Source organism: Anneissia japonica, unplaced genomic scaffold (assembly GCF_011630105.1).
Source record: "Anneissia japonica isolate Jap-2015-1 unplaced genomic scaffold, ASM1163010v1 scaffold3474_len973312_cov172, whole genome shotgun sequence".
Taxonomy (NCBI): Eukaryota; Metazoa; Echinodermata; class Crinoidea; order Comatulida; family Comatulidae; genus Anneissia; species Anneissia japonica.
Genome location: NW_022747780.1, coordinates 775 through 13,478, shown reverse-complemented (window position 1 = coordinate 13,478; position 12,704 = coordinate 775). Strand labels below are relative to the sequence as shown.

Here is a 12,704-nt window from a genome sequence, read left to right as displayed (position 1 = left end):
ACGATTATTAATTCTGAAATGTGCATCAAATCTCAGCTATTATTAATCAGTATGTATTAGGTTAAAGTCTTAAAACAATAATTTCGAATTAGGCCTAGTAAACAAATAATTGTAATTAAAGTTTAGGTGCTCATGATGTCAGATGACGTATTCAATATGATGCTATATTTTGGGCTCTGACTTAATTTAACGATGGCCCTGTCAGTTGTAATAATGACGATATTTGTGCTTTTTTAGCCATGTGGTAAAATAGTACTATTATTTTCAGTGTACAAGATGAGAGTCAAGAAGAAGTTCAGCTCCTACTTTATTTTGTAACAGGCAACTTTATTTGTTTATATAGGCCTACTGGAAGATTCATTATTTAAGTTAAAACAAGACAAAACCTCTTAAATGCTTTATATATTATAAATAATAAGTACATAATTCTTTGTAAATTCCTTTATAGGCCTATATACAGTAATAGCTTGTTTGTTTTATAATAATAAATGTGTTGAGTATATTGATATTGATTATGCGATGAGGTTTTTTTTTTTGTTTTTCTTTTTTTGTCTTTCGGTGTGATTAAAACATGCCAATTCTCAGAAAATATTTTTCAATTTTATTATATTAGGCCTACCACCATAGATATTTTTTTTCAAAACATAACTGCTTTTATAACATTATCACAAAAACTGCCCTGGCACCGGGGCCCTTAGGCAGTCCCCTGGACCCCACGCCCAGAGAACACCCCTTGAAATGACCTGGCTACGGGCCTGCACACTAATCAGTCCCATATCCAAGTGGGGGGGGGGTGGGGTTATGGTTCGGGAGAACCCCCCTTTTCTAGCAAATCCCCTCTTTTGTGGCGAAACCCCCTCTTTAAGTCCTCCATCCCGAACTAATGCAGACCCACCCAGACACAGACATAGGGGCCTATCTACTTTTATAGCATTATTTAGACCCATAAAGCACAAAAATCCTCTTGCTTTGGGGGTTTCGCCGACCCCACCGGGGCTTCGACTGTGGACCTCACGCCCAGAAACACTCCCCCTCTCCCTTCTTGGAAGAACCTGGCTACGGGCCTCCTAATACAATAAATACAAATAAAACAGGTGTATGATTGCTGTCTTCCGTCCCTACACACGTAGTATACAAAAAGAACTATACTGTAACATTTTATTTTTTAATTGAATTTCAGAAGTGGACATTTTGACTTTGGTTCAATGCACGTCTCCGTGCCTACATCCGTGGCACTTCCAAGGTCCTGCTCATATGATTCGTCACGGAGGCTACGATTCTGTATTTGCCGTCACTCGGCAGCATAAATTCAGATGGGAAGAGGTGAAATCGGAAGGTAATGTAAAATGTGCTAGAATCGACAGTGAAGCTTATCTTAATTAGGAGACCTTATTAAGTTATAACATAGGCCTACTGCGTTGCGATGAGTAGGCCTAGGCTTACGAAGACATACCAATTCTAACCTCCCCCCCCCAAAAAAAAAAAAAAAACCAAACAAACAAACAAAAAGACATTCTTTTTTTTTAATGGCGTGCTCTGATTGCGTCGGCCTACGATACACGATTCATGGATCGCAACGCCATGATGATGACGACCATCCTCTCAGAATGCTTCCAACAGCAGACGTCGTCGCGTCGTCAACCGCTCATAGCGGAGATGGATTTGTCGACCGATGCAGTGTGTGTGTGCCCATCGGCACAGACAGATATACTGTAATTAATTTTCTAAAATTTACTTATAGGCGGAAGTTCAACACCTTTGAACCTGGATGCCGCACGTCGCCCCCGAAGACAAGACTGGAGCGGAGAACTGGTTGAGTCTGGAGCATTTTATTTCACACGCAAATCGCTGCTATTGCAGGGCTTATTCCAGGGTGGAAGGTAATAGATTTTATGTTGTCTGATGTTTACGCCCGATGCACACACCTGGGCCTAATAAATATAGCTTTAGGCACAGTCTATGAATGAACGCATTGTCATATGATGTATTATGTTGCAATATTGATTCTACATCCATATCACTTATCTTTAGTTGTTTGATTAAAGTAAAACCCTTCTTTTGTTGAAATTGATTTGCGAAACAGGCTTTACGCGTATGATCTTACGATACTACATCGTACACATGGTGCTACGACTAGTCCAATCCAACCAAGAATGTTAACAACCAACCAATCAGAATAGTACCCGCTTTTCCCACAAAAACGGAAGTGTATACGTGCGTTTACGTTGTCCTTTTGGCTGGCGGACCTTAGCAATATGGTATTTTCGCAAGCTTACGAAAACAATAACGAATACGGTTACGTCATCAAATTTTAGCCAACCCTTGCCCTACAGTAGCATTATCTGTCGTCACAACGTAGGCGATTCATGTCTTTTTGCATGAATGAGGGATCATATTCAGCTAGTACGGCATATTATCAAGAATGTCTTAATGACGATAATGATAATGACGTATTCGTTATCGTTAAGGTTGCGAAATTTCTCTAATGTCCTAGGGTCGGGGAACAGAAAGGCCCATAGAGCACATTTAAACAGTATACGGTATTAACTTATCCAATGTGAAATGTGGAGCCATGTTTATTTTTTGAAATTTGAGTTGTGGTCTAGGATTATTACCGTAATTTTTACTTGTGCTATTTTCCTGCTCTGTAGACATGTTACATGGTCTTGTCAAATAAAACCTGATAGTTTGGACAGGGCTATAAGCAGTTATTTTAGAGAATCACAACCTTATTCTTTTATTTTCAAAGGGTTGGGTATTTTGAAATGGGTGCAGAGTACAGTGTTGATATTGATACAGACATCGATTGGCCAATAGCAGAACAGCGCGTTATAAAATTTGGCTACTTTGGAAAGACCAAACCGCAGGGGGTCAAGCTGGTCGTCTTTGGGGTAGACGGTGTTTTGACCGACAGTTTAATGTATATTACTGAAGGTAATTTTAATTTTTTTTTAATTTTTAAACTGATTTTCGATTTTTGAGGTACTTGATACGTTTGTAAGTTTTGTGATGTTTGTACTGTTGACCATTCGTATTACATTAATTTTTATATTTTATGATAGTTGTGGCCTTAAAAAAAATATTACATCTTGTTCTGTGGCGTAACACAAGGGCATGGGGCCCAGTGGTTTTCTGAGACTGGGGCCCTTTTTCGGTCCCGTTCGTTAATTTCATTATGGGGTTTAGATAATATGTTTTTAAATCATGTTTGCCATTTTATATATCATATTTTTTTTAAATGACTTTTTACTTTATTCTATATTTTTATTTTGTTTCACCAACATCATCATCATTATCTTTCTTATCAAGCCAATGATAATAATATTATGTTTATATTAAATATACGTATTTTTATTTCTTTTCTACTAGAAATGGGCCAGTTTACAACATATAACCAAAATGATGGTGTAGGAATAAAGATGCTCAAGGCAAACGGAGTGACAGTGAAGTTTATTGCATGTAAGTATCTAATGAGAAATAGAAAATATTAAATTTATTAAAATCTAAATTTATTTAGATGACGACAGACCGTTTTTAAATAAGCTCAAATACCAGGGAACAGTTAAATTAACTGTTCCCTGCAAATACAATCATATTCTTTCCTTCCAATCCCAAGGATTGTTTCTCACGACGACCAAAACAACTCAACTTCCTAAGCCTCATAAGGCATGTTTATACGACGGAAGATTATCTTTTTCTTGGACCTCAGTTTTTCCCTTAAAGTGACTTGGCTTTTCATATCCAACAGGCGTTCTCAATAGTGCATACAAACTTTTGTGAACACACCTTTTGTGAACACACCTTTTACATTAAATTGTTCCTCATGATGACATAATTGAAGTTGAAATATCGAATCCCAACACGATGGCGTGCATTTCAATGCTTGGAATATGTATTATACTTCCACACCCTTTAAAAATTATTGTTCTTAATTCCGAACTTCTGTTTGATTTATAAAGCCCATTGTAACTTCAGCATATTAAAAAAAAAAAAAAAAAAGAAAAACTCATGCGACTAACAATAATAACCATAGAGTTGATTGTGGTTTTTAATATTTCCTTTTCTAGCCGAAACGAATGATCTTCACCAGAAATTTGCAGATAAATTAGGAGTGGATTTAATAATGGGTTGCGACAACAAATTAGCTCAGTTGGTGAAATGGAGGAATGAAATGGAACTAGATATGACCCAAGTAGCATATATGGGTAAGGATTTTTATAATTACAATGATCGACTTACAATGGCGTATCTAGGGATACTGAAATGCTTATTTATTTAGGCCTATGTATACTATGTAGTTTTCATGCAGTATGCAAAATCTCTGTGATATCTGGTTTTTTTTTTATGGAATGTTTTTAAAGGATATTATGTACTTAATATTTTAATGAATTTTTATGTGTGTATTACAACTGAGGAAAGGAAATTTGATGTATTTATTATATGATTGATAAATAAATCTGAATCTAGTGGCTCGATGTGATCAAGTGGCTCTAGCTGGTGAGATATGGTGGTGTGAGACTTTTTAACCACTTTCTCTGTAAATATTCATTGGACGTGTGGGAACAGGGGGAAGGGGAAGAGGGCAACTCTTTTTGGAGATGGAAGCGCCCCGTAGTGCACCCCTATATACGCCACTGTCGACTTAAGGGAACTTTCAATTTTACGACGACAAAGTTAGTAAATCCATTCTTCTTCACGTTGCCCCGCAGATCGAAAGTTCCCTTTCATTCTTTAAACCGTTATATAAATACTTCTAAATAATACTGTTTTTTAAATGTGTAAATTGCATGTTATCTATTCGCAGGTAATGATATACCCGATTTGGAATGTGTTAAGCTGGCAGGGATTGGAGGATCCCCTAAGGACGCGCAGCACGATGTCCAAGTTGTGTCCACGTTTGTCGCAAGTCTTGATGGTGGACGAGGTGCAGCTAGAGAATTCTGTAACCACATACTTCTAGTAATGGAACAAGCGAAATCAGTTGCAAACCGGAGCGAAATATAGGAGTAATCATAGGATTTTAAGATATGTTGATAAACAAAATGTAAAGGAAGAATTACCTATTTAAAAGGCAGTAGCTATTGTTACACCAATCTTAATCCAATTCCTAATGGACTTTCCGTGGTGTCAATCAAACTTAAGAATTTACCAATCAGAACAGTGCCAGGAATACGCGCGTGTCCAACAAACACACGCGTTGTCCCGCACAAACGCACGTGTTTGCGTATGTTTTGTCGTTTTGTGGGACCTTAGCAACAATATCCAAGGGGTGGGGCTTAGCGGAAAGGACATTCTGATTGGATGTATGGACTAGATTAGGACAATGAAGTCAACCTTATTGTAGTGTAGCTTGGTGGTTGAGATGTTTATATTCCAATCTCAGGTTCCTGGGTTTAATGATAACTTATGATTTTTCTCAGGCAAACAAACATCTCCACCCTTGTAACGACATTACTTTATATAGCATCACATATTTTTACTTATTTAAGAGAGCCTCTGAACATCATCCATCATCCGCTTACATTCTAGGATAAACTAAAAGGGTATATATAAAGCCATCTTGAGGAGTACCATTGTGTAATACAATGTTCCCGACGGTTATTTGGACCTGTTCAACCATGAAGCCTTTGTGGTCTAGTGGTTATGACGCTCTCCTTGTCAGCGAGAGGTCACAGGTGCGAATCCCGTCGGAGGAATTTTATTACACAATGACTTTTTATAGGACTTTATTCGTTGAAAAGCTACAGGGTAGCCTACGATGTTCCATCATGTCCTTATTAAACACTGTATATGTACCTTTGATGATTTATATTATATATATATATATATATATATTATATATATCATATAATATATATATATATATATGTAGGCCTATATATATAGGCCTATATATTCAAAATGAAGCAACAGTATATATATATATTTCGAATGTTTGACCAATTTTTTGATTGCTTAAATGTGTCGAACTGTTATAAGGGAATCCACAGCAGAAAAGAGGCACTGAAAGAGTACAGGAGTTCTGATGACTGGCGGTTTACAGTATGTATTCACACTGGTACATAACTAAGTAATGCACAGAGCATATGTTCAAAGATGTCCATGTTTAGTTTAAAAATTAACTGAATTGAATTTTTCTTTTACAGTGGCTCAAGGAAGATTTCCTAGGTTTTTTTGATGAATGGAAGGCTCAGGTTGACAGCATGGAAAATGTCACAAGTTCAGCAAAAAAGAAAATGCAACTCAGCCAAGAAACGCTTGAAGGATTAAGAATAACAGGTGAGAATATTAAAATTCAAAATTAAACATTTTTAAGAAATTTTTGTTACATTGCAAAAACATTCATGCGAAAAATAAATCGGATGATTTGACGTTGTGGAATTTAGATATCATTATTAAAACCAAAGAGAAAAACATTTTTTGCCTTAGAAAATTGGATGAATAAAAATCAGGCCCATATGCTGTAAAATGACGAGATAATTATTCAGGGGTGGCGCCAGGGAGAGGGCCGGGTGGGGGGGTCAGGGCCCCCCGTCGGGGAAAAAATTGATATTCGTCGGGGAGAAAAACATAATTAAATTTATTTTTTACATATTATGTGACTCTAAAGTCGACTAAATAAGCCTTTAAAACCACTAAATTGCTAAAATTTTCGGGGGATTCGCCCCCTTAGATCACTTATTAAGCATTTTAAACGACGATCGACCACGTCCACTTTAGTTTCGTCGGGGAAAATCGGACCAATCGTCGGGGACCTCGGCCCCCCCAGTCGGGCAAATCCTGGCGCCACCCCTGTAATTCATTGCATACAGGCGCTTATTCACTCGAATAAGCACCGCGGCGCTTATTCGAGCATTTTACGGTATGCTGCTTATTGGTATTGGTCTGCTCTACTATTCAAATTGGGTTTGTTGCGTCATGAATAAATACTGTAGGTTTAATATGCCAGTATAATAATGCGCTACAGTACTATATAGGCCCGTTTTCACACTAAATGACTGATCGCTGCTTTGACCGTTATTCCCGACTCACAAGTACAAGTACAAGTACTGCATTTTTCCCCTTTCCTCTCTTTAACTCAAATTTTTCTCCCTCTTTTTATTCTTCGACTTGACCGACGGGGGGGGGGGGGACGGCCCTCATTCCCCCCCCCCCCGCTGGATCCGCGCCTGCCACTGCAACAAAAGTTATTTCGAATCACTTCTAAAACTAAATTGGTGGCGTAACACCTAATACATATGCATGAGCTTGTAGCCTACCCTGCAATAACGTGGAAGAAGAGACTTTGCAGCACCTGGCGTTGCTATTTTAGTAACGTAAATGTATTTCCAAATGATTGTTTGTAGCACGTAATTTTTTCTCTGGTAAGTACTCATTTGTTATGTGCTAAAAGTATCAGGAAAATAGGTCATAAAAATCCTTGGCAGAGTGGTTCAGAAACTAAATCAACTCGTTGCGGCTTCAGATCGAGCGGACTCTAACTCTCTAGGCTATTTCTTCTACTCTCTACATCATGTATAGGCCTAGGTCAAGGCTTGGATGTTCCGCTGCGAGGTAGACCTAAACCTGGCCAACTTAGGGCCAAGGGCCAACCCTAACTTCAGTGTCGTTCTTGCACTAGACATATGGCATGACTGAGGTAGACACTAATATTCCATTGGACACTTTTTAATTTATGAATAAAAAAAAGTATCATGTATGTGCATAGTTGCCAACTTTTCATAAAAGAAATCTGTGAGAACTCGCGTTGCGTAGCAACGTGCCACTGGCTGGGGGCCCAGGTTGACAAGCCTTTGACGCTCGCGCAATCTGAGCATTTTCACTACACTACTGATTTGATTGATCTTGGACACTAAATTAAGTCAAGTGTATGTATGTAAACTTAATAAACCAAAAAGTTACACTCAAATTTAAATTTGACCGAAGTACAGTACTGTAAACTTAGGATAAGTACCGACAGTTGCTTGGTGTAAAATTAAAACAATTTTTACGGACTCACTTTATTCATGAATTACGATGTACAGAGAGTACTTTCGTGTGCAAAGCAGATAAACAAACAAACAAACTATGCGCGTTGCATTACTGGGTGATAAAAGCACACTGACGGTAGCGGGCGTGAAGGGCGTCATTTATTTACGATTCTAACATCGAGCGTACTGGGCTTGCACATAGCCTATGGTTACTCTTCTTTGCTACACTATAAACACTACAGACGAATGGCAAATGATCTCGGCCTATTCATTGCATATTACTGTAAATATGCAGTTCGCAAATCATTGTTTATTAGTTTAAAAATCTGAGTTTTTGTTCATCCGTATTAAAACTGGTAAATGATAAATTATCTGCGAGTCTCACGGTCAATCCGTATAAGTTGGCAACTATATATGGGAGCCTACACTCTTAATTTACGGTATTGATAAATTTCTAAATAGTCATTCCTATATATACTGCTCTCAACCAAGGCATTTCAACAAAAGGACGCACATCTCCGCTCTCGAACATAGCGCATGTGTACAGTCCTTTGATCTTTACTGTGGCATCAACAATCCGATACTAGTTGCGAGTACAGCCGTCAATTATTAGTCTGTGCGTGCCATACGTTTTATGGTGTTAGTTATTATTTTATTAATTTTGGGTACTTCGCAATGTCTGTTACATCTGATTTCTTTTGACGATGAGCTTGTTAAATGCTTCTATAAACTGCAATTTGATTCATGAATTTTGACTATCAATGAAAAGTTATAGCAATAGAAAATTTACGAATTTTATAAAATTTCATGTTCTTATATAACATTATACAGGTGTGGGGAGGGGGCGCCTAGGGGAAAACGCTGCTGAGATTGAGGTGGCGGAGCTCAGGCATTTTTGATAATTTGAGGTCTTATTAAATCAATTTCTGAAGATGCATGTACTACGGTTTTCAGTGGCGGATCTATTGTAGGGCCAGGGAGGGACTTTCATGGATGGATGAAATGCAGTACTACCACCTCAGCCCCACCATGGTTTGACCTAATGTTGAAATTTAAGTGTTAAGGATCTATAACACCTCAGCCCCACCATGGTTGGGGCTGAGGAAAGAAAATTTATGATTATGGAATTTCTTTTCTTATTTTAAATGATGTTGAAAAATTTAGGGGGTGATTTTTGAAATTTCTACCCTGGAAATGTGGACCTTTGGTAATTTGGTGGTGGGGGTATGCACGCGTCATACCCCCTGCGTACGGGCCTGCAGAGATGATATCAAAAAGTAGCTCAAATATAGAAAAGTAGGTGCGCAGAATCTGAACTTCGGCATAATACATGTTCGGTGAAACCAAAGGGGGTGGGCCCCGCCAGTTTTTGGCAGTAAATATGTACAGATATAAACGGTATTTTTATTTAAAAAAAACAAACATCAAACATACATGACATTATTTAGGTTCAGCCAGAGCTGAATTGTAAAAATAATTTTAAGTGTTTGTATATTAAAATATTAATATAAAATACAAATTTATATAATTTTTGTTCTTAAAATAATGATTAATTATTAACATTAAAATTTCATAATTTGACCTAATTTTGAAATTTAAGTGATAAAGATGATAGTAATAATAATAAAATAATGTTTTATTGGCTATAGACAATTATTCTAGAATTACAATTTATATTCACTGTTTGTAAATTTAAATTAATATACACGTAGATATTAATGTTGCATTCTTTCTAATTCTAGTTATTTGATGAATGTATGTATTTTATTTCAGTAAAAATTCTGTAGAAGGCTGAACATTGCAAAATGCACTTCTGAAGATCTCAACAAACCAATGGACTCATCCTCCTCAGCTCGATGACTATAATGTTGCTTTCTTGTTTTGTGCTCATTAATTCTGCTGAATGGTGAGTGAAAAAACTTGTTCTTATTAAGAATTTCATGTCCGCTGTAAAATGCTTTGTAGGATAACATTCAACCTGGTTCAACAGTAAGATTAAACATTATTAATTTTAATATTACAACACAAAAACCCTAATTAAGTTGTTTTAAAATAAATTAAAATAAATTTTAAAAGTTTTCATGGAATAAGGTTTTAATTGAAAATTAATATAATTAACTGGATAATATAATTGAAGAGACCAAAATAATAATATTATTTCATTTATGTCATTAATATGACAAAGCAATGAACAAAACCATATAAAATGATTTTCTAATAAGTATTGACCTTGACAAAATATAAGTTTCATTTAGACCCATTAAAGATATTTAGGTCTTGGACATCAGAATTCGAATGACCCTCAACTGGATTGTCCCCAACACATAACAATTTCCTCCTTGTAACTTGGTTAAACTTTCCCGAAAGTTTCATTCAGATCAGTTGATCTGTCTTAGAAGTACTGTGTACTCTGTGGTGTGCGATGTTTTCATTTTAATGGTCCTCATATCCACACCCTACTCTTGATTGCCACAAACATTTATTCATTTCTTTACTAGACCTTGACACGCTCTTATACAAAGTTTCAATCATACCCATTGATTGTTTTAAAAAGATATTTAGGTCTGGGACCTCACAAACTTAAATGACCCTCAAATTTACACCCTAAACTGGATTGTCCCCAACACCATTTTTTTCCCCATATGAAACATTTGCATGAAACTCCACACGGACCGTTTTGGATTGACTTTGCAATGTCGTGACGCTCGAGTAGGCCTATGAAATCCTATTGATTTATGGGATGTTTACGTCTGTAACTAACTGCGAGGTTCTTGTAATGTTATTAATTGTTATAAGTCAATCGTGAAGTCATCATTCACTGCAACTGGCAATGTTATTTGCCTATTCCCCACGGAATAGGAAAAAAAAAAAGCCTAATTTTTTCGTCACCGTGAAGACATCGTGCACCGCAATAAAAATTGAATTGTAATTAAAAATTACTTTCGTAAAACAAAGTTAATTGAAGTAGACGAAAGTAATTACTTTAAATTCAATATTAAGTATGAACAATTTAGCAATTCCTTGAATCAATGAACCCTAATAATCTAAACAAACTGAACCTATAATAGGAATATTCTAGGCCTATTTAAAGACTCGAAGAACGAAAAATGTAGAGCCGCCGAGTCCTCCTCCTACTACTAGCCTAGGCCGTAGTAGCATAGTTATGAAATCATCCCAAGATTTTTACCAAAAAGTTAGTGACAGTGACTGTATTCTCTCGAATGCTTGAAAAATATTTATTTCTTTGACGAATGTGAAAAATTACAGCTTCTCACAATACAAATTACAAAATACCCTAGGCCTAGTTATTCATCGTATCCGTACAGTACTGCTGATGTGTAGTTAACGCGTAGGCACTGTCTACTTGCAGGAGCACAAATCAGCATACGCACAAAATGTAAATACGCACACAGTATACGATTATATCACTATAGCAACCGATGAATGGTACAACACAGTTGGTTATAAAAACTAACATTAAAAGACGGCGAAAATTATTATACTTAGGTTAGATTTAATGCATTCAAAAATTTCCTTCAGGCCTTGCAGGCACTCAGGAAATTTTTTCAAGCATTAAATCTAAACTTCGTGTAATAATTTTCCTATAGTGTACTATGCGGAGCTCTACTAATTGCTTATAATAGTTTACAATAATTTACTCTACAACAACAACAGCTAATATCCCCTTCTATAAAGTGTAGTACCAGTAGGAAAAAAGAGGTAAACCTAGACCTAACTACAGACTTAGTTACCTAGGCTCCTCCCAAGACTAGGCCCCCAGCTAGGGTCTTAGGGCTGACACCAACAATCACGCTTCACATGACATTTATTGAAATTTTGAAAAAATATGGAAAAAACATTTGAAGCATGAAATTAAAAATAGGACAGTACGTAAAAATATTATTAAGTATAATAAATTAATATCATTCTAGCATTATTGAACCCTGATATTGTCCCCATAAAAATAAACAAAAAAAAATCTGCATATTGTCCTTATTAAAAAAAAAAATAATACAACACAAGCAGAATCCTTGGGATTTGAACCCAGGGCTGTTTTCACATTACTGTATATCACTTTGAAATTACACTTTACCGGCAAGCCCGTATTAGCACACATCACACACGTCTATACGGCAAACAGTTATACAAGGTTTTTGATCATTGTGTCCTTGACCTTTGACCCTGACCCTTCAAAATTTAGTTGCTTCCAGATCTTTGGTAAAGGAACATTGTGGCCAAGTTGACAAATTTCTGATAAAAACTGTTTCAAAAAATTGCTTCAGATCAATTGACCCGTTTTTGAAATATCTGGTGTAGATTGTTTGCCCATAAATCACTTTTATTGGTCCTCACACGAACACCCCAACCTAGATTGACACTAAATATTAGGAGGCATGACATCTTTGATGGTCTATGCTTCGGCAAAGCATGGAAAATTTCTAAGCATGGGAACTAGTGACCAAAGTGCTGGCCATAAAAAAACAAGTGCAAAAAGATAGAAAAAAGTACAGTATGCAAGAAAAAAGGGGAAAAAATTACAACAAAAACAATAGCTTTTCCCAGCTGTAGCTTAGATTTTGAGATATCTGAGCATCAAATTTTTGCTTTGGAAGGTCCATATATCTATCAACAGCAAAATATAATCAATTCATTTTTCAGACGCCTTTTTTATGTCAAGAAAGTATAATACATACTCCAAGTATTGAAATACACGCCATCGTGTTGGGATTCAAT

General features: G+C 36.4%; 1 protein-coding gene and 1 long non-coding RNA gene across 2 annotated transcripts in view; both read left to right on the top strand.

Annotated features, from left to right (window-relative positions):
* The window catches only part of LOC117120616 (N-acylneuraminate cytidylyltransferase-like), a gene marked incomplete at its 5' end in the record, with an annotated part of 9,564 nt that extends 3,867 nt beyond the window's left edge, over positions 1-5,697 (top strand). The window contains 6 exon segments of the mRNA XM_033265650.1: positions 1,181-1,336; positions 1,742-1,880; positions 2,750-2,934; positions 3,370-3,459; positions 4,068-4,205; positions 4,805-5,697. Of these exon segments, the coding sequence (XP_033121541.1) occupies positions 1,181-1,336; positions 1,742-1,880; positions 2,750-2,934; positions 3,370-3,459; positions 4,068-4,205; positions 4,805-5,004 (908 nt within the window).
* A 1,534-nt stretch (positions 5,698-7,231) lies between these two features.
* LOC117120585 lies at positions 7,232-9,876 on the top strand. The gene is made up of 2 exons (XR_004447386.1): positions 7,232-7,364; positions 9,744-9,876. It is a non-coding gene; the product is annotated as an uncharacterized LOC117120585 (long non-coding RNA).
* The last annotated feature ends 2,828 nt before the right edge of the window (positions 9,877-12,704 follow it).